Source organism: Gallus gallus, chromosome 3, assembly GCF_016699485.2.
Source record: "Gallus gallus isolate bGalGal1 chromosome 3, bGalGal1.mat.broiler.GRCg7b, whole genome shotgun sequence".
Lineage (NCBI taxonomy): Eukaryota > Metazoa > Chordata > Aves > Galliformes > Phasianidae > Gallus > Gallus gallus.
This window is the reverse complement of record NC_052534.1, coordinates 29,888,111-29,904,745: the sequence shown is the minus strand read 5'-3', so window position 1 is coordinate 29,904,745 and position 16,635 is coordinate 29,888,111. Positions and strand designations below refer to the sequence as shown.

The 16,635-nt window shown below is 48.1% G+C and overlaps 1 protein-coding gene across 5 annotated transcripts; it reads right to left on the bottom strand.

Moving 5' to 3' along the window:
* Nucleotides 1-238: 238 nt before the first annotated feature.
* AARS2 (alanyl-tRNA synthetase 2, mitochondrial) lies at nt 239-16,608 on the bottom strand. 5 transcript variants are annotated; one of them, XM_040697082.2, is made up of 23 exons: nt 16,544-16,608; nt 16,377-16,426; nt 16,070-16,258; nt 15,644-15,789; nt 14,681-14,875; nt 13,989-14,133; nt 13,443-13,588; nt 13,043-13,151; nt 12,406-12,444; nt 11,556-11,667; nt 10,885-11,012; nt 10,004-10,157; nt 8,041-8,210; nt 6,943-7,056; nt 6,404-6,544; nt 6,058-6,195; nt 5,555-5,664; nt 4,284-4,392; nt 2,759-2,884; nt 2,240-2,350; nt 1,358-1,441; nt 1,127-1,237; nt 239-756 (listed from the first exon to the last, which is right to left on the bottom strand). In XM_040697082.2, exons 1-23 carry the CDS (start codon nt 16,593-16,595, stop codon nt 592-594), a joined length of 2,844 nt encoding a protein of 947 aa, XP_040553016.1. In that variant the 5' UTR covers nt 16,596-16,608; the 3' UTR covers nt 239-591. The 5 variants fall into 5 exon arrangements, with proteins under 5 accessions (XP_040553016.1, NP_001026227.3, XP_025004459.2 ...); NM_001031056.3 differs by having other exon boundaries at nt 16,377-16,608; XM_040697083.2 differs by lacking the exon at nt 239-756 and adding an exon at nt 812-850 and having other exon boundaries at nt 16,377-16,608.
* Between the last annotated feature and the right edge of the window lie 27 nt (nt 16,609-16,635).

Sequence of the window (16,635 nt, the reverse complement as noted above, 5' to 3'; positions counted from 1 at the left end):
CCACCAAGGACTGACTACAGTACTAACCATTGCACAGGCCAGGCAAAAGGTTGTGCACACAGGCAAGGAGAACTCCTCTTCCCATTTCTAAATTACAGTAGCATTTTTATCAGGGAAGGGTGTGGTGAATCTTTCAGCAGGACGGGACTGCTTAGACTAGAGCATATGTTGCTTTCTGGGTTTACAGGGACATTAAAAAAAAGGGTGCAGATATGGAAAAAAAAAAACCAACAAAACATTAGAGGGATCAAACACTCTCCATCCTTTAATAACTGGGATAAGACAGTCATGCTCACAGAACCTCCCAGTGCTGGTCTTGTGGCAAGAACTGCACTGTTCCAGAAGAAGCTGGTGCCTTCTGAGGCTCAATATGCCCACGCTGAGAACCGACAGCATCGTTCTGTCAGTGGTATCAGGAATAGACTCTGCTCAGTCCTGATGGCCAGATTCCAAGTGCTCCAATGCAGTGCTTGCAGCAGTGTTCACTGTGAGAGCTGCCACACCTTTTGTATCAACACAGCATAACATGTGCTCTGCACCGAGTATCCATGTATCTTACAGCTGTCCTGCCACCAGAGCATCAGAGTTATTTCAGAGTTTACTCTGAGCAAATTCCAGTGCAGTAGTCAGGGCTCCCTGCATGCCCTTGGCATTTCCGCTGCCCTTAGCGACAACAGGAGAACCTCCTGCCTTGCCTTCCATCTGTGTACACACAGCCACGGCCCAGTCAGCAGCGGAGAACATGGGGAGGCAATTCTGGGGAAGAGACACACTCATTGGTCTGTGGAGCACTCTGCAGTCTGGAAGAAGGAACACCTTTCTCCCCTCATCCAGCCTGGACCCTCGCTACCTTGGGGAGACATGACTGAGAGGAGACTGAGCTTACGTCTTAGCACTACGTCCTGCCACTGGGCAAACATATCCTGGAGGATCCAGGGATATCTGTGCCCAGCAAAAACTGAAAGATTATCTGGTCCCAGTACAGTCATCACTGGTCATTCCTCATTATAATTACTCAGGAACACTGGGTAGAAACCCAGGAGAAAACTCAGCTGGGACCTATTGAGCAGTGTACCCAGTCCTCCTCTGCACGCAGGCTCTCTGATTCTGCCAGGGTTCTGCTTACCTTGGACACCTGACAGGCACAGAGCACCTCCCCAGAATCCTGAGGGCTGAGCAGCAGGACTGATGTGCCAGGTGACTTGTCACAAAGCTGGTTCACTACCTTCATTAGGATCTAGGAGAGGAAGGAAAAGGCATGGTCAGGCTACAGCAAAGGAGACTGCTGTGCAGCTACCTTTGACTGCATCCAGCATCTGAAGTATTGCTGGGCCAACAAGCAGTGTGCTTTACTCACAGACAGGGAGTCAGCTGGGACAGTATCAATAATGACAGGTTGGTTGCAGTGTTTTGCTAAAAGCCTTTGTGCCTTCTCTTCAGCCTGGAGGAAGAAACACACAGCACTTGAGGGGCTACAGGTGGCACAGGCTAACCAAGAGGGCTATATAAGCATGCAATGCATGTATACAGGGAGTGGAAGTGCTGTTCTGTATGACAGAGGGGAGACTTATGTTAGCAGAGGTCTGAAGACCTGTACATCCCTCCTGCCTCAAAAGCAAGCAGAGATTTCAAAAGGGACAGTGACACTTTCAGTTCTCAGACTCTCTCCTTGGCCTCTGCACTGCCACATGTATCAAAGCAGGTTCCTGTGGCAAGACATTGCTTGATAGGACAGATCGTACTGAGGATGTTAAGTCTGCAGTAAGAATTTCGTAAGGATTTTTAATATAATCATGTAAATTAGTAACAGATACACTGGGAAATCACAGCAACATCCATATGAATGGGAGAAAGGCTCTTCTGCCACTCTACTGCACGATCTTGTAAAGACCATTTTCAGGGCAATGTCATATTCTCCATGTATTAACAAGTAGGCAGTGCCTATCTACCTGTTGGTATTTGCAAGAAGTCCTGTCCTCACTGGTAGACAGACATCAGGATTTTGCACGTGCCAGAAATGCAGTCAAGTCACTGCATTTTATAAACAACAGCCCTGTCAATGAAATCAACTCAACACAGGGCTTACACTGCACCGTGTGATTGCACCCACTTTCCCCTGCCTTTTGATGAGACTCCAGACACTGAATTGCAGTGAACTGTGACAAAGACATGAGGTTCAGTGGTGGACACCACGCAGTGCTATTAGCAAGCTACAGTGAGTGTGCTGCCGTTGCAGTACCTGCTGCACCTCCAGTTTCTTGATGGTTGTGTTGGCAGTTCGCTGCAGCGACTTGAGGATGCTCTGTAGTTCTCTTCTTTGCCACTGGGGCATTGCAGTGCTAGCCACAACCTGCAAGACAGTCTGCTTTGTAAAGATACCAAATTGTACCTAGAAATAAACTGCTTGTTCTCTGGAAGCTCAGACTGGAGCCTGTCCTCTTTCCAGACCCTCCTATACACATACCTGATCATGCCAGTCACTCACTGCGACAGTTTTTTCAGCTGGGCAGCTAAAACCTGGGGAAAAGCCTGGAAACCTATTTTTACTGCTTAACTCTCCCCACTGCTGCCTTCTCTGATACTCCCTCTGGGAGCAGAGGCACCAAGACACTAGTTGAAATCTTGATGAACAAGGAGGTACCAGTAAGTAGCAGCTTCTTTCTATCGACCATGGTAATATGTGAATCTCCTAAGGAAGTCATGTTGCTTCAAGAGCCAGCCAATGCTGGGATCTTTCTGTATGGAATGTAGTCCTTACTTTGGTTAACTGTCCCACTTCTTTGGAGAGGTTCTGCATCTCAAGAACAGAGGTGATCCTCTTCTGCTTCATCCGTATCGAGACAGAGTCCACCTCCATAGCCAAACACTGACCCACTTCTCGGGCCTGGAGAGAGGGAGAGAGAAAACGTTTCAGATGCAGCCACAGAAAGAACAATCAGGGATGGAGAAAAGGGGGAGGTGGCACTGAAGTGCTGCTAAGTATCCAGGGAGAGGACACCTACAGTCAAGCTTTAAGAATGACTGTCCCCAAGAGACTTTGGAATAGAGAGCTCCTCTCTAGATCTGCAGCCAATGCTAGATGGTCACATCTGTGGGACAAAGCTGTCATGTAGCTATGTTTCTTCAGCAAGAAGTCCTCATCAGGATTTCAAAGAGGAAAAAACTGGGAGGCCCTTTTACTTTTTAGTGCATTAACAAATGCATTCTTGAAATTAATGATCGAAGAAACTAAGAACATTAAGACTAAAGAAACCTCATCAGCTGATATTTCCTAAAGATGAGTTCAGCCGGTCTTGGTGCATTTCTCATTGCTTTCATCAACAAAAGCTAATGCAAGCTTTTTTCACTAGTGAAAACTCTTATGGTTTGGAAAATTTCCTCCCTGACAGATCTTTGTGCCCACAGAGGTCCTGGGAGACCAGGACCACAGATAGCATATAGGAAAAGCTGTGGACAGAGGGAACTGCTCTGCCTAGCTGGATACACATCCCTTATTCCAGCTTACTCCCTCACACTTGCAGCCTCCCTTTTCTCATTAACATTTAGCTCCTTTCAGAGTCTCTTCAGGTCAACAATTCCAGCAAAGCATGCAGGTATGCCCTGCAGCTTTTCCTTTCTCTGCATTAAGAAAAACCACAGTAGGAACAGAGCAGTACATGGGACAGCCAGCCAAAAAGCAATAGATTTGCAGGGGTGGGCTTTACATCTAGTCTTCCCAGTTCCACTGGCAGTGGGTCACTCTGACTGCAGCCTTTAAGGAAATGGTCAAGGCGCAGGGACCCTCACACTTCTGCATATACAGCAAGGATCTCACAGGAACAATAGTAGACTGCTTACTTTTTTATACAGATTCTATCAGATCAGAACTACAGTTTGGCAAGAAAGAGACTAAAGAGAGAAGAAAAGTCTGTAAGAATGAGGGCAGAGCCCTGTAGTCATAAAACACATGTCCAGCTGTGATAGGTAGGAGGTAAAACCAAAGCACAAAGGATTACACCTTCAAATACCTGCCCAGTGATTGAAATTTCTAGTCCAGAAGTTTCCTGATACTCTGTGCCAAATTTCTATCTTGGAAAAGGGGTCAAGGTCAAGGAGACAGAAGTCTAGGGCAGCTGGGGAGTGGATGTGAACAGTGAGGGAAAGCAGCAGAACTGTGTCCCAGGACAAAAGAGAAAGCGAGATTAGACATAGCAGTGAGGCTCCAGCACAAGCAGAGAGAAGTTAATTGCCTAAACAGGAGCCTACAAAGTTGGCTTTGGCTGAAATCTTGGTTTCTTTCTTACCTGTTTGGCTTGTCTCCCTGTCACTGCAATGACACGACTAATCCCTTTAACAAGCTGGCGTTCACTGACAATGGCCAGATCCTCCATTGCTCCTGTCTGTAGAAGGTGTCTGCAAAGTTGACAGAGAACAGGGAAGAAACAAGCTGCTCTCTGGGAACAGAAATCAGGAAGACGGCTTTGATTTTAGCCACATCTCCAAGAGAGCACCCTCTACTCAGTCCCAAAAGCTTCAAACCTTTTTCATTTCTTAACTCCTGATGGCATCTGGTCAGGCAAGAGATAGCAGAGCTGAGGCTACTCCAGAAGAACCTCTGTGCTACCTTCCCAGCAGGCTACTGACAAATATATATAATAGCCAAGTTGTCCTTTCCTCTAGCAGTAGGATGGATTGGGATCTTTTCCTTCTACTCAGCTGCTGCTGAACCTTGTAGGAAGCCATTTTTCATCTCCAACTCTTCTACTCCCTTGTCAGATCAGCTCACACACAGGCCACTGGTCTGCAGTCATACTGCTGCTCTGCAGACATAGGGAACTGATCACCTTCCCTTTCTTCCTCGGCTATACAGAAATGGAGATGAATACTACAGTGTCTCAGTGACTCTGCTACCACAAGCAATTATTTCAGCTTAATTAGAATTCATCATCTCCACTCCTATGCATTTTCTTGTCCTGCTCCTCCCACATGACTAGGAACTTGCTCTTTTCCAGCTTTATCTACTCAAGTGCCAATTTGTTTCCATTTTTTTTCCATGTCAGCATCATACCAAGATTGATTAACTCTTCTTCTACCTCTACTGCAAGAACAGGGCTAAAATAATTAAAATAATCAGGCTGGACAGTAGTTCTTACAACTGTCCCAGAGACTTCTGCAGAGTCTGGAGACCCCTTGCAAGCCTCAAACCAAACCAAGTGTGACAGGACGCAAATCCTGTTTCACACTCTGCTGCAGCCTTTGCAGCTTTCAAGTGGATTTCAGACTATGAAATAAGGAAAAATGCTCTGTTTTATTATTGTTTTCTCGCCCTGGCATTCCAAAACAAGCCTACTCTGTCCCTGTTTCAGGTAAGGAAACCTAGTTGTACAGGAACAGAGTGTGGAACTTGGAAACATCTCTCTCTACCTCAGCCACCAGTGCTCCCATACGAGGTCTTGAATGGGAGATCCTCACGCAGACCTGGACCTAGCATCAGGGTGGGAAACGACTCAAGAATTACAAGGACGCAGTCAGCCCACAAACACACCTTTTTGGACTATTAGCAAAAGACACTTACGTCCCACAGCAGAGCTCCACAGAGGTTTGCATTGCAGCCTGAGAGTTGCTTGTTAGCACAGTCTCCACGGGAACTCCCAAGGACACTATCCTCACTGGATCTGGATACCCCTGACAAAGGAGACAAGGATCAGCAGTTACCATACAGTCCTTCCGGGGCACTTACAGACTAACCACATGGCTTCAGATCCCTGCCTTACTCTATTCTTATTCAAGAGTGATTTCAGAGTCAGCAGCACCATAAACAGCCAGTACGGGGAGAAAACCAACTGGGTGACACCAACAGCTGTTAGTCTGAAGAAGTGAGTAGAAAGCCTGTGCATCACCAATCTCTACACACTACAACATAGTGCTCCTGAGATATCATCTCCATCCCATTTATCCCCCTGAGTTTTAGGAATCAGTTACCCTACAGAAACTTCCTGCTTCAACATCTTTGATGACTCAGACGATTTCTGCTAAAAGAGAAGGCTCAGAAAGAAGCATCCTACCCTCCTGTCATACCTCGTCTAGAGCACGGAGTCCCTGAACTCTTCTTGCCAGTGCAAGTGGAACCTCAGCCATATACACAGCCTCATTTCGCTTGATCACATCCTGGACCACCTGCTCCACTTGCTGCAGCTGCTCCACGGTCACAGGGCCCTGAGGAAGTAAGTCTGCCTTCAGGAAAAGCCTCCTGAGAACAAAGGAGCTTGGACACATCACTTTCCCATGTCTCATCTTCCCTGGTTGTAAAAGGGAATAGTGAGCATCAAGTGACTACAGTGAGAGGAGAAAAAAATCCTTGAAGAGAAGGCTAGTACTGGGGTATTGGCACCACTGAGAACCAAAGAAACAGAAGTGTGGTCACCTTGATATTAAAGTCGAAGCGCAGCTGTTCTGCTGTCACATGGGAACCTCGTTGCTCTGTGCTGTCACCCAGAACGTGGCGGAGCGCAAAGTTTAGCAAGTGGGTAGCAGTGTGGTTTGTCATGCAGGCCAACCGCTGGACCTGAAAGCACAAGACAGTTTGGCATGGAGTGCTGGTTCTCCACACCATGGGGGAGAAGATGGTGGCACAAAGAGATAAGGAAAAGGTTGTATGTGAGGGGATGGGAGATGATGGTGAAAAAAAAACAAGTAGCACAACTGTCAGATGGATTTATGCTACAGGGCAGATCTAACTTCTGTTCCCATGGGATGACCTTTGTAAAACGGCAAAAGCTAGGCTGAATACTTCCAGACAGTCTCACAGCTCATAGCACACTACAGACGAAGTCATTTGCAAGTTTCTCCCTCCTGCTGCACGTTGTAACAGTCAGGAATGTAAGAGACAAGGCTCTGATATGAATAGCTTACTCAGGGCTTCACAAGATTCTCAAAGCAAGGCTGGGAAAGGGTTAAGATTACCTCATCCACAAAGAGCTGCACTTGGTCTCCAGCACGCAGGGTTTCTACAGCAGTGACTTCATGGATCACGTAACCACCACAGAGACGAACTGACTCTACGGGGAAGAGTATGTCCTGAGCAAAGAGAAACAGAAAAGTGAGTTAGGACACAGAGAACATCCAACAACCTGTGCTAGATGCCTACTTGATCCTACTGGGAAACTTAACTCTTATTAGTTCCAAACAGACAGGAATGGGATGGGAAAAGCAGGGACAAACCAACATAACCAGAGTGTCTCTGGATGCCCTTCCATGCATCCAGCCAATCACTGCACACGTTGAGGCTGCCAGTCAGCAGTGTAGAGGCAGCCACACCAACTGTGCTAATGGAATTTTCTAACAGGGATGTCTGCCCAAGAGAAAACGGACAGCATCTGCCAAGGCACATGTCCCAGGCATCCATGGTGTCACTTCTGCCTCATCAGGCTGGCAAGAGGAACTCTATCCCCCCTTCAGCTTAGGAAGATGTGCTTATCACATTCTGTAAGGCTGAGAAGGCAGCATCAGTGCCCAAATGTGATTCTTAAAAGCTGGAATGCGGGAGGGAAGAAATACTGCATTCCACGTAACTAGGGCCCAAGCCCTTCCTCTGGCAGGGTAAAAAAAACTTGCTTCAGAAGTAGAGATCCTCCCTAACGCTCTTCAGAGAAATAAGAGAGATTCTAGTATCTCTTGGTTGGGCACTGCCTGCAGTTGTCTAGGACCGACCAGGGACCAGTTACTCTTCTCATGGACTTTATGATTATTAATTGCATTCTCTGCATTGCTGCCCTAGCTGTTAAGAGTGCAACACACTGAAGAGAAACCCAGGAATACTTCCAAGACTTTCACAGCAAGAAGAAATTGTAAAGAACAGAGAAAGACAACTAGAGCAGTAGATCCACCTCTATGAGATTACTGCTGTTTCTCCCCTAGCCCACCAACCCCAAGGCAAGGACAAGGAAACTGTCAAGAGTTAGCAGCTTGCAAATTAACACAGTAAAATGGCCCATCAATTGGAGAACTCTGTCTGGCCTCAGTATCCAGGAAACCTTGGGTTCTGCCAGCAAAGTGTCTCACCTGCTGTCCTAAGCGTATCAGGTAACCTCGGTCAGAGGCTTGCCCACCCTGCTCTGCATAAAAGTTAGTCCTGTCCAAGATGACGCCACAGTGCTGCCCTGCCCCGACCTCCTTCTGAAGAGACTGATCTCTGTACAGCATCAGGATGGTGGCCTGGCACGGGCTGAACTCTGCCAAGGGGAAGAAGACGGCAGCAATCAGTGTGAGCACCTGTCAGATCACACCATGAAAGGAGGCACCATTTCTCTGTGCCATCCCTGCCAACATACAGTCTATAATGAAAGCTAGTGCTTCCTTTTGACTCGATCAGAGAGGAACAACTATTGGCCAAAAGGACAAGGGATCTGCTATTTGGAATCAAGTCATCCCTAACTTTACCATTGTAAAGCAGGTAGCCACTCGGGGACACCCCATGTAGGTTCACGTGAGCTCAATAGAGAAAGACATGGTGGACATGCCTGCATTATGTTATACTGCATACTTGGCCAACCTGACAGCCTTCTACAAGGAGATAACTGGCTTGACGGACAAGGGAGGTCATCTTCCTTGATCAAACAAGCTCCTCATAGCATCCTTGAAATCAAACTCAGGAGATATGGACTGGGCAGGTGGACCATAAGGCAAGTGTATAACCGGCTGGACAGTTGGGCCCCAGAAGAAAATGCTCAATATTTCAAAGTCCAACTGATATTAGCAGAGCTACCTGGAGGCTGATATTATGGCCAGCACCTTTTAACATCTTCACTAATGACCAACAAGATGGGACGTATGCTTATCCTGCTCGTGTCTGGGAACAGTTGGTGAGACTGGCTGATATGCTGAAGAACAAGGATGGTTTTCAGAGAGATCTTGGCAGGCTAAAGAAATGGACTGAGAACAATCTTGGGCTTTTGAAGGGCAAGCTGAACACAAGTCAGCAGGGTGCCCTGGCAGGAAGGAAGACTGCTACCTGCTGGGCTATACAAACACACAGTTAGCAGGTCAAGGAAAATGATTATTCACCTCTGTATGTGGCATTTGTGAGACAATATCTACAGTGCAAGAAATTCTGACTGTACATAAGGAAAAAGCCTTTCGCACTAAGAGTGATAAAAAAAATGGAACAAAGACCAGAGAAGCAGTGGGATCTCCATCCTTAAAGATACTGAAGGCCTAACCAAAGAAGACCCCGAACAACCTGTTCTGAGTGTGAAGCTGATCCTCCTTAGACCAAGAGACTGGACATTCAGAGATTCCCTCCAGCCTGAATTATTCCATGATTCAGTGACTGGTGAAGCAAGATAGTGCTAGCTTAGAAAATTCAGCCAAGGCCTTCATTTTTCTTCCACTGTACTCTCTTTGTAGTTTGTCTAGTTTGAACTATACACTTGCTGTATAGTTTGAACTACCTCACATTTTGCTTGATGTGGGTTGTCATCAGTACACTGGATAACAGGCTGTATACAGCTATCTCTAATTGCTTGCGACAGCCACACCACCTCTCACTCTCTGTGGTTCAGCTTTGTGCTTTCCCTAAAGCATCAGCAGCCCCAGTTATCCCAAATGATAAAAAGCCTGCACTGGCATCTAGTGGCCTGCCAAAGAAATAGCAAGAGCACAGCTTTAAGCACCTACCAAAACACCTTGCATAATCTTCATTCTCCATAGCACTCAACCCAGAAGCCTGATAGTTGGGGACGGACTCACCTCTAGCAGAAATCAACAGTCACTGCCTCAGCACTGCATGGTAAGACCAACCCATTTCTCACAGCCTTATTACCAGCCCGGCAATAATAACAGCAGCTACTTTGAGAAAAGTTACAAGGGCCAAGAAAAGATGCAGCAGAAAGGTGGACAGGTTTGAACTACAAAGTACATGTCCTCCTGCATGTACCAGGCAGTAACAGCAGGGTCATGAGGCACGAACCCTAATTCCAGCTCCCTTAGGCAGGGTTTGCCCAACACATGGAATCTTGACACTCACCGTACTGCCCGTGCTGCCCAAGCTTGTAGGAGTATTTTGGAGAGTCATCAGTAGCAGGTATGTTGTCTCTCTGCAGCTGAGCCATAGAGTGCACATCGAGGTGCACAACGGTGCCTTCCAGCTGTCGTCCTTCCTGTGGGCCATGAGCCTTCCGCTGCAGCAGAGTAAAGGCAAAGTTAGGTGCAAGGTACCTGGGGAAATGCAAACTAGCTTCTGGAGCCTTAAAGCTCCAGTTACAACTTTTGCCATCTTCCTGGGAATGGCTAACTTAGATCTGTGCTGATGCAGGCTACTGTTACACCAACCTGTCCCTTCCAGCCCTACAAGCACTTAATACCACTCCGTGCTAGCCTTGAGGCAAGCCACAAGCAACAGCTAACATAACACTATCTGCACAGCTTGCTGTGTAGCTGTGAAACTTCCAGGCCATTAAAGAGCAGCGAGGCCTGGATCTGATTACTGTGCAGGGTGGGCAGTGCAAATGATCCAGCACTACAGAATTTGAGGGAGTTATGTAAACTCTTCATAAATCACTTGCAGTTTGGGCTGTCCAAGCTGGCTCTGCCTTTGGGGTGCTGAACTGCATGACTACCAGAGGTTGCTCCTAACATACGTAATTCTGTGACAACCTCCATTCCAGCCAACATCATACAACACTGATACTGATCTGAAAAGAATCACCAGCAAATACTTCTCAGTTCTACAGCCACAGGCAAGAGCAGTGGGACCCAACTGCTGCTTCAGACTCACTTCCCCTTCAGGTAGAAGGCACAGTGCCCTGTGGTACATCTAAGAAGCCTCAGTAGTAACAGGAATTCTGCCTCTGTGCACACAGTAGAGGGTAGGCTCTGAATTATCCTCATAAAGAGAGTCTCTCTTACCTTAGCATCCTCTAGAACCAGCTCATTAAAAGCAGCTGAATCCAAACGGATTCCCTTTTCTTCAAGCATCAAGTCAATCAGATCCAGGGGGAACCCCAAATTCCCATAAAGAGACCAGGCTACTTCAGCTGTAGGGCAAAAATGAAGGATGTGAACTATGCATGAGCATGGGAAGTAAAGGCAACTCCAAAGTTTCTTGAGTGGGACTAATTTGATGCGTGCCTGGGTAACTGGGTTCACATGTGCTGTGTGCAAATGCATTGACAGTGAGAAAGGGCAGAGAAGCCACACAGTTTTTAGTATGGGACTGTATAGCCGCATCTCTGCCAATATTCAGTGCAGCACATCTAAGCAGGCAGCTGCTGTGGTTGGGCCCTGAGCACCTCCTTTCGGCTGTGTCTTATGAGAATCCAGCTAATCAGTAAAGAAAGCAGCAAAGAGAGTTTCTAACTTTCCCAGTGCCCAGTTTGTTGTGAGAATGACATACTAGGAAACAACTGCAGTTTAGAGAAAGGAGCAATATCTGCTTTTAAATTTGTCATTGGAATGCCCAGGGCTGGAATGTCATCAAAAGCACATGGAGGAGGATAGCTACAGTTTTAACTGCAGCGCTCGTAGTGACCTGGAGCAAACCATCTTTAAGTGCAACTTGGCTGAGGTAGGAGGTTTACCTGGGAAATCTGCAGAAGGCTTCATCTGCTGCACTGTCCGCTCAATGATGCGCCTCCCCCGCTCAAGGGAGGACAGAAAAGCAACTTCATTCTCATTGATGATATCCATAACCTGCCCAAAGAACAGAAGAAGGGTTAACCGTAACATCGCAGGAAGCTCTCCAGCTCAGTTCAGCCCTGCCACCTCTGGGCTCACTGCTAGAGACAGCTCAAAGCAATCAAGTGGATGTCTAATGTGTGCTTGCCAGCTATCCATCATTCTATGGCTCTGATGCACTATTAAGCAGTGCCAAAGTCATTGTTCCTCCTATCATCATCCCTGATAATACTGACCATCCACCAGGGAAGAGATGGATGCTGACAAATGTTCCCTGTTACACATTAGTTATCTGTGACCCAATTAAAATTGCATGGCTGAAACAGACAGAGAAATTGCCTTTCACAGCTGCTGTCAGCAGAAGCAAGCAGGGACTAGCCTTAAATCCCCAAGCCACTTTGGACAAAGGGTACTCAGGCTAGAACAGACTGTACTTGCATTCAACAAAATAGCTGCCCTAGCTTTTTCAGAGCAACAGCTGCCTTTTATTAGAACAAGGAGTCCCTGCTAATGATCTAATAGAGCTCCCACAACAAAGTCCACTAAAGATACTTCTCAAGCCCAGGCAGTATCCATGATGCAGACACGGTCCCAACGTATCCCAGCTTATACATGAGAACCCCACTACAGAGTAGGCTATGCAAAATCCTCCAGCTAAGATCTGAGAAAGGGCTGGCTTCTGCCTCTGAGAGTAGTGCCTCAAAAAGTCCATGAAAGAGGGAGGTTTCTTTCCGGGGTTTCTGCATTGCTTACCTGGTCTGCATTCTTCTTCAGCTCTGGATAGGCATCTCCCTGTGGAGTGAATATCAGTTAGAGATAACACCATCTTCAGCAGCTTCATTGGGGGATCTCAAAGAACGTCACAAGTATTACAGAGGTCTCTCATGAAGCTGAGTATGAATGGAGCCCCAGTGCCTCAGGGACAGTATCACAGTGGGAGAGTCACACCCATACTTATAGCTGCCGTCTCCTGGCTATCTCCCCACGACCCAACTCAGCTAACCCTTGCACAGGACTTCTGTGGCAAACACATCAGTTCACAATGGCAGAAAGCACTGTCACTTAGGATGTTGTTAGTAATCACGGGGACCAACCTCAGAAAGCTTTAACCAGATATGACAGCTTGGAAGCTGCTGCCCTCAGGAAACAATTGCGTACTTGCATCTTTATGCTTATTTGGGCTGACTGTATCATTAGTCACAATAGCACAGCTCCCCATCACAAACAATCCAGAGACGAGATGTTTACTGTTGCAATGCATGGTACCAGACACACCCTCCTGGTACTCCTTTCTATCCAAGATTGCCTCCTGACAGTGCACAGGATAGGGATATGGAGCTGAAGAGAATGTCTGATACTTGTCTTCCCTAAAGCAGTAGTTCTTACTTACCAGCACTTCCACTACAGCAGGCACGAGGGAGGCCAAGAGCCCACGTGGAGCATGAAGGACTTCAGCACAAAAGCGAACAGCCCTGCGCAGAATCCGACGCAGCACCAGCCTGAAAGCAGGGCAGAATTCCCCAAGCAGCATGTGAGCATCTCTGCCCAGCACCCACAATCCAGTGCACCCCATATGCAACCCCTCTTTGGCCTGACCTAACTGCCAAAGGTTGGCTGCTCCACATACTCTATACCTAATCCAAGGATGAGATGCAGATCTGAACCTCTTTGAGGCTCTCACACGAATCTCTCTGTATCTTTGGTCCACATTAGCACTTTTCCCCTGGTTCATATTCCCCTTTGGATCTAATTTCCCTCCTAGAAAATATGCTCTTTCCATATATCCTTACTCTGCTCCAGAGAGGCCTGGGTAGATGCCATCAGTGATGCACACGCACAAGGTCCGCACATGATCTGCCACCACACGGTAGGCCATATCCACATGCCCAACATCAGCATTCCCGACCAGACCTTGGTATCTGGGCCCCCCACATCCCTGGAAGAGAAAGTGAGGAGACCACAAATCAGCAGAAGGGAATGGCTGCAGAAGGGAAAGTTCCAGTGCAACAGGCAGCCAGCTACGCTTGACTTCATGCTTCTCAACTACTCTGTGAATCTAATATAAATTTATTAAATCCTTCCAGAACATTAGAGACCAAAAGCTCTGTACCTAAGACGGGCCAGCCAATTTCCTGGCCCTAAGAAATCTAAGACATTTTGAATTAAAAATGGATCATAAGTACTGCTATACTAGTGGATTTCCAGTGTGGAATTTACCCTGAGCTTCTCTTGGTGCTGTCTGGGGCCTGGCCAGACACACCTCCTGCCTCAAAATACTGCACAAACAGCTTGCTCCAGAAGAGCTTTCACTTAGCTGTGACTCTAAATAGGATCACCTTGTGAATGGCATCCAAGATAGGAGTGAAGAGATCTGTGTCATAGTTGGATCGTTTGTTCTGCAGAACGGTCACCAGCCTTTCTAAGCCCATTCCTGTATCCACATGGTGCTGAGGCAAGGGAAGCAAATTCCCGTCCACCTCTCTGTCAGCAAGTTAGGAAAAATAAAAGGCAGAAGAAAAGAACCGGTCAGTTCTGGGCAAAGAAAAGATGTACTTGAGTTGGAGAGGATAGAAGAGCGATAGGGGACTGACAGGGGATGGAAACAGCAGGTAATCCAACAGACAATAGCTCAGGGACAAGACTAACAGCAGCCTGCCTTGGCACTGACTGGTAGCCAGGCTCTGGTCATCAGATCATCAAGATATATTGCAGTGGATGGAAAAAGGGTTTTTCTAATCCAGCAGTCCAAAGCCTTCTTCTCACCCTGCAAGTTTCTCTACACTGCTGCAGTCCTGAAGAGACTTCTGGGATACAGCAGTAAGGGAGGTAGACAGAATAAATTGAAGGAGGAGTGGCTAAACAAAGCTAAGGAGGACCACAGATCTCAGTGGACACATCTTCCCGGCTTCTCCCTTGCTCCTCTACTGCCACCTCCTGGAGAGCAGTGAGGTGTCTAAAGGTATACATGCATGATTCAGATGGCATGTAACAGGGAAAGGGACTGGAGTTCAGAGGAGATTCCTGGTACCTGCTATACTGCATGAAGACCAGGTTCCAGATCTCCACTACATCAGGGCTGCCCTGGTTCACCAGAGCTGAAGCATTTCTACCACCACCCACATGGTCATAGTGGATCTCCGTGCAAGGACCGCAGGGACCTGTGTCACCCATCTCCCAGAAGTTGTCCTTCATTGGGAAAGGCAGTACATGGTTGGCAGGCACTCTGGAAAGGCAAACAACAGAGGTGGCAGTGTTGATGCATAAACACAAAGCACACATTAGACTACATCACAGGGAAAATTAAAAGGGTAGATCCTCCCTGACTACTACGAACTCAGAATCCAAATGCATTAGGACTTGTTTGCTTCTGTTCACATAGAGTTAGCCTCCTTAACAGCAAAAAGCTGTATCAAACCAGAGAGGGCCCTACTGACTGCTGAGAATGGCTAGCAAAACCAGCCTACCTCCTGCTGATGGAGACAGACATGCCACTGGGTTGGCAGAGCCACTTTTCTCCTTGGAAAGAATTGCACCAGGGACATGACATGAGGAACAAGACTGACCATTACAAATAGCACAGAGCTGGTTGCCTTGGGCCCAAAGCTCACATACAGCCTAGAACAAGCTCCCAGACGGCAGTGGCTTTATCCTCACATTAAAGCAGCAATTGCTAGCAGAATGCAGACTGCACAACTCCTTGTGGAGAAGAAGTAAAGGATCACAGACATCATTAGCAGACTGCATCCAGGTTAGAAAGCCTAAAGCATACAGCCACAGACCAACTGCACCTGAGCAGCAGCTTAGAGGTAAAATGATCCAGAGGATGAAGAGTCCAACTTTTAGTAAGCCAAAGGAAGAAGAAACTAAATGAGTTTAAGACTCAATTTCTGGCTCCTATGTCTGTCTTCCATCAATTAAAGAGCAAATGAGAGACTGTGGAGACTGCGATGTCAGAATCTCTGGCTTAGAGCCCCTTCTGTAGCATGCTTACCCCAAGCTGAGCCATACATCCCTGCACTCCTCATCTGCATTCAGCCCCAGTGAAGAGTCTCCACCAAAATACGTGACGTAGAGACGATCCTTTGGGATCTTGTAGACCTCTGTCAGGAGCTCCCAGGCCATGCTACATGCCTCCTCCTGAGCAGACAGATACAAAGGAAGCACAGCAATACAGAGCGGAGTGAGACAAGGGGGTTCTTCAGCATGGCAGTCAGGCACCAAAGCACGTTCTAGCTCTAACTGTCTGTAAGCACTTGCAGTGATTCAGCACAGCACCCGACCCCCTCAGCTACACGCCACAGAGTTTGGAGCTGTAGCACCCATGACAGAGTGCAGCACTGGTATCACAGTACAGCCACGATGCTCTAAGAAAAGGCCTGCACGTCCCCCCGCTGAGGACTTGCTCTTGCCACCTCACCTTGAAGTAATCCCCGAAGGACCAGTTCCCCAGCATCTCGAAGAAGGTGTGGTGGTAGGTGTCACGGCCCACGTCCTCCAGGTCATTGTGCTTCCCCCCAGCACGCACGCATTTCTGGCTGTTCACCACCCGCCGCTGCTGCGCCAGCTCGCTGCGGGGATGTGCCGTGCCCAGGAAAACGGGCTTGAACTAGAGAGCATGGAACAGAGACACCTGCTATTGCCGGCTGCTACCCACGCTCCGGCCCCCAGAGCACACGCGGGGAGGGAATCCGGGCAGCGGGGGGAAAGGAGGGCTGGGCCCGCACCTGGTTCATCCCCGAGTTGACGAAGAGGAGGGTCGGGTCGCCGCGGGGCCGCACGGGGGCGGAGGGCAGGCAGCGGTGGCCGTGCTTCTCCTCGAAGAAGCGGAGGAAGGCGGCGCGGATCTGCCCTGCGGGCGGGCGGGCGGCCCCGCGGCGGGGGCAGCGGGGCCAGGGCGGCCGCACCGCAAGCAACGGGAGGCGTAGCGGACCGGCAGCCGCCATGTTGGCCGAGGGCGGAAGTCGGCGCGGCGACTTCCGGATG

What these genes read in the sequence shown, in the direction of transcription:
- AARS2 (NM_001031056.3), bottom strand. Translation starts at nt 16,595, where the DNA reads ATGGCGGCTGCCGGTCCGCTACGCCTCCCGTTGCTTGCGGTGCGGCCG. An exon ending in TCAACTCGGGGATGAACCAG is followed by an intron (nt 16,259 to 16,376) that starts GTGCGGGCCCAG and finishes CATGCTCTCTAG; the next exon opens with TTCAAGCCCGTTTTCCTGGG. An exon ending in AGAAACTGGAGGTGCAGCAG is followed by an intron (nt 1,442 to 2,239) that starts GTACTGCAACGG and finishes TTCTTCCTCCAG; the next exon opens with GCTGAAGAGAAGGCACAAAG.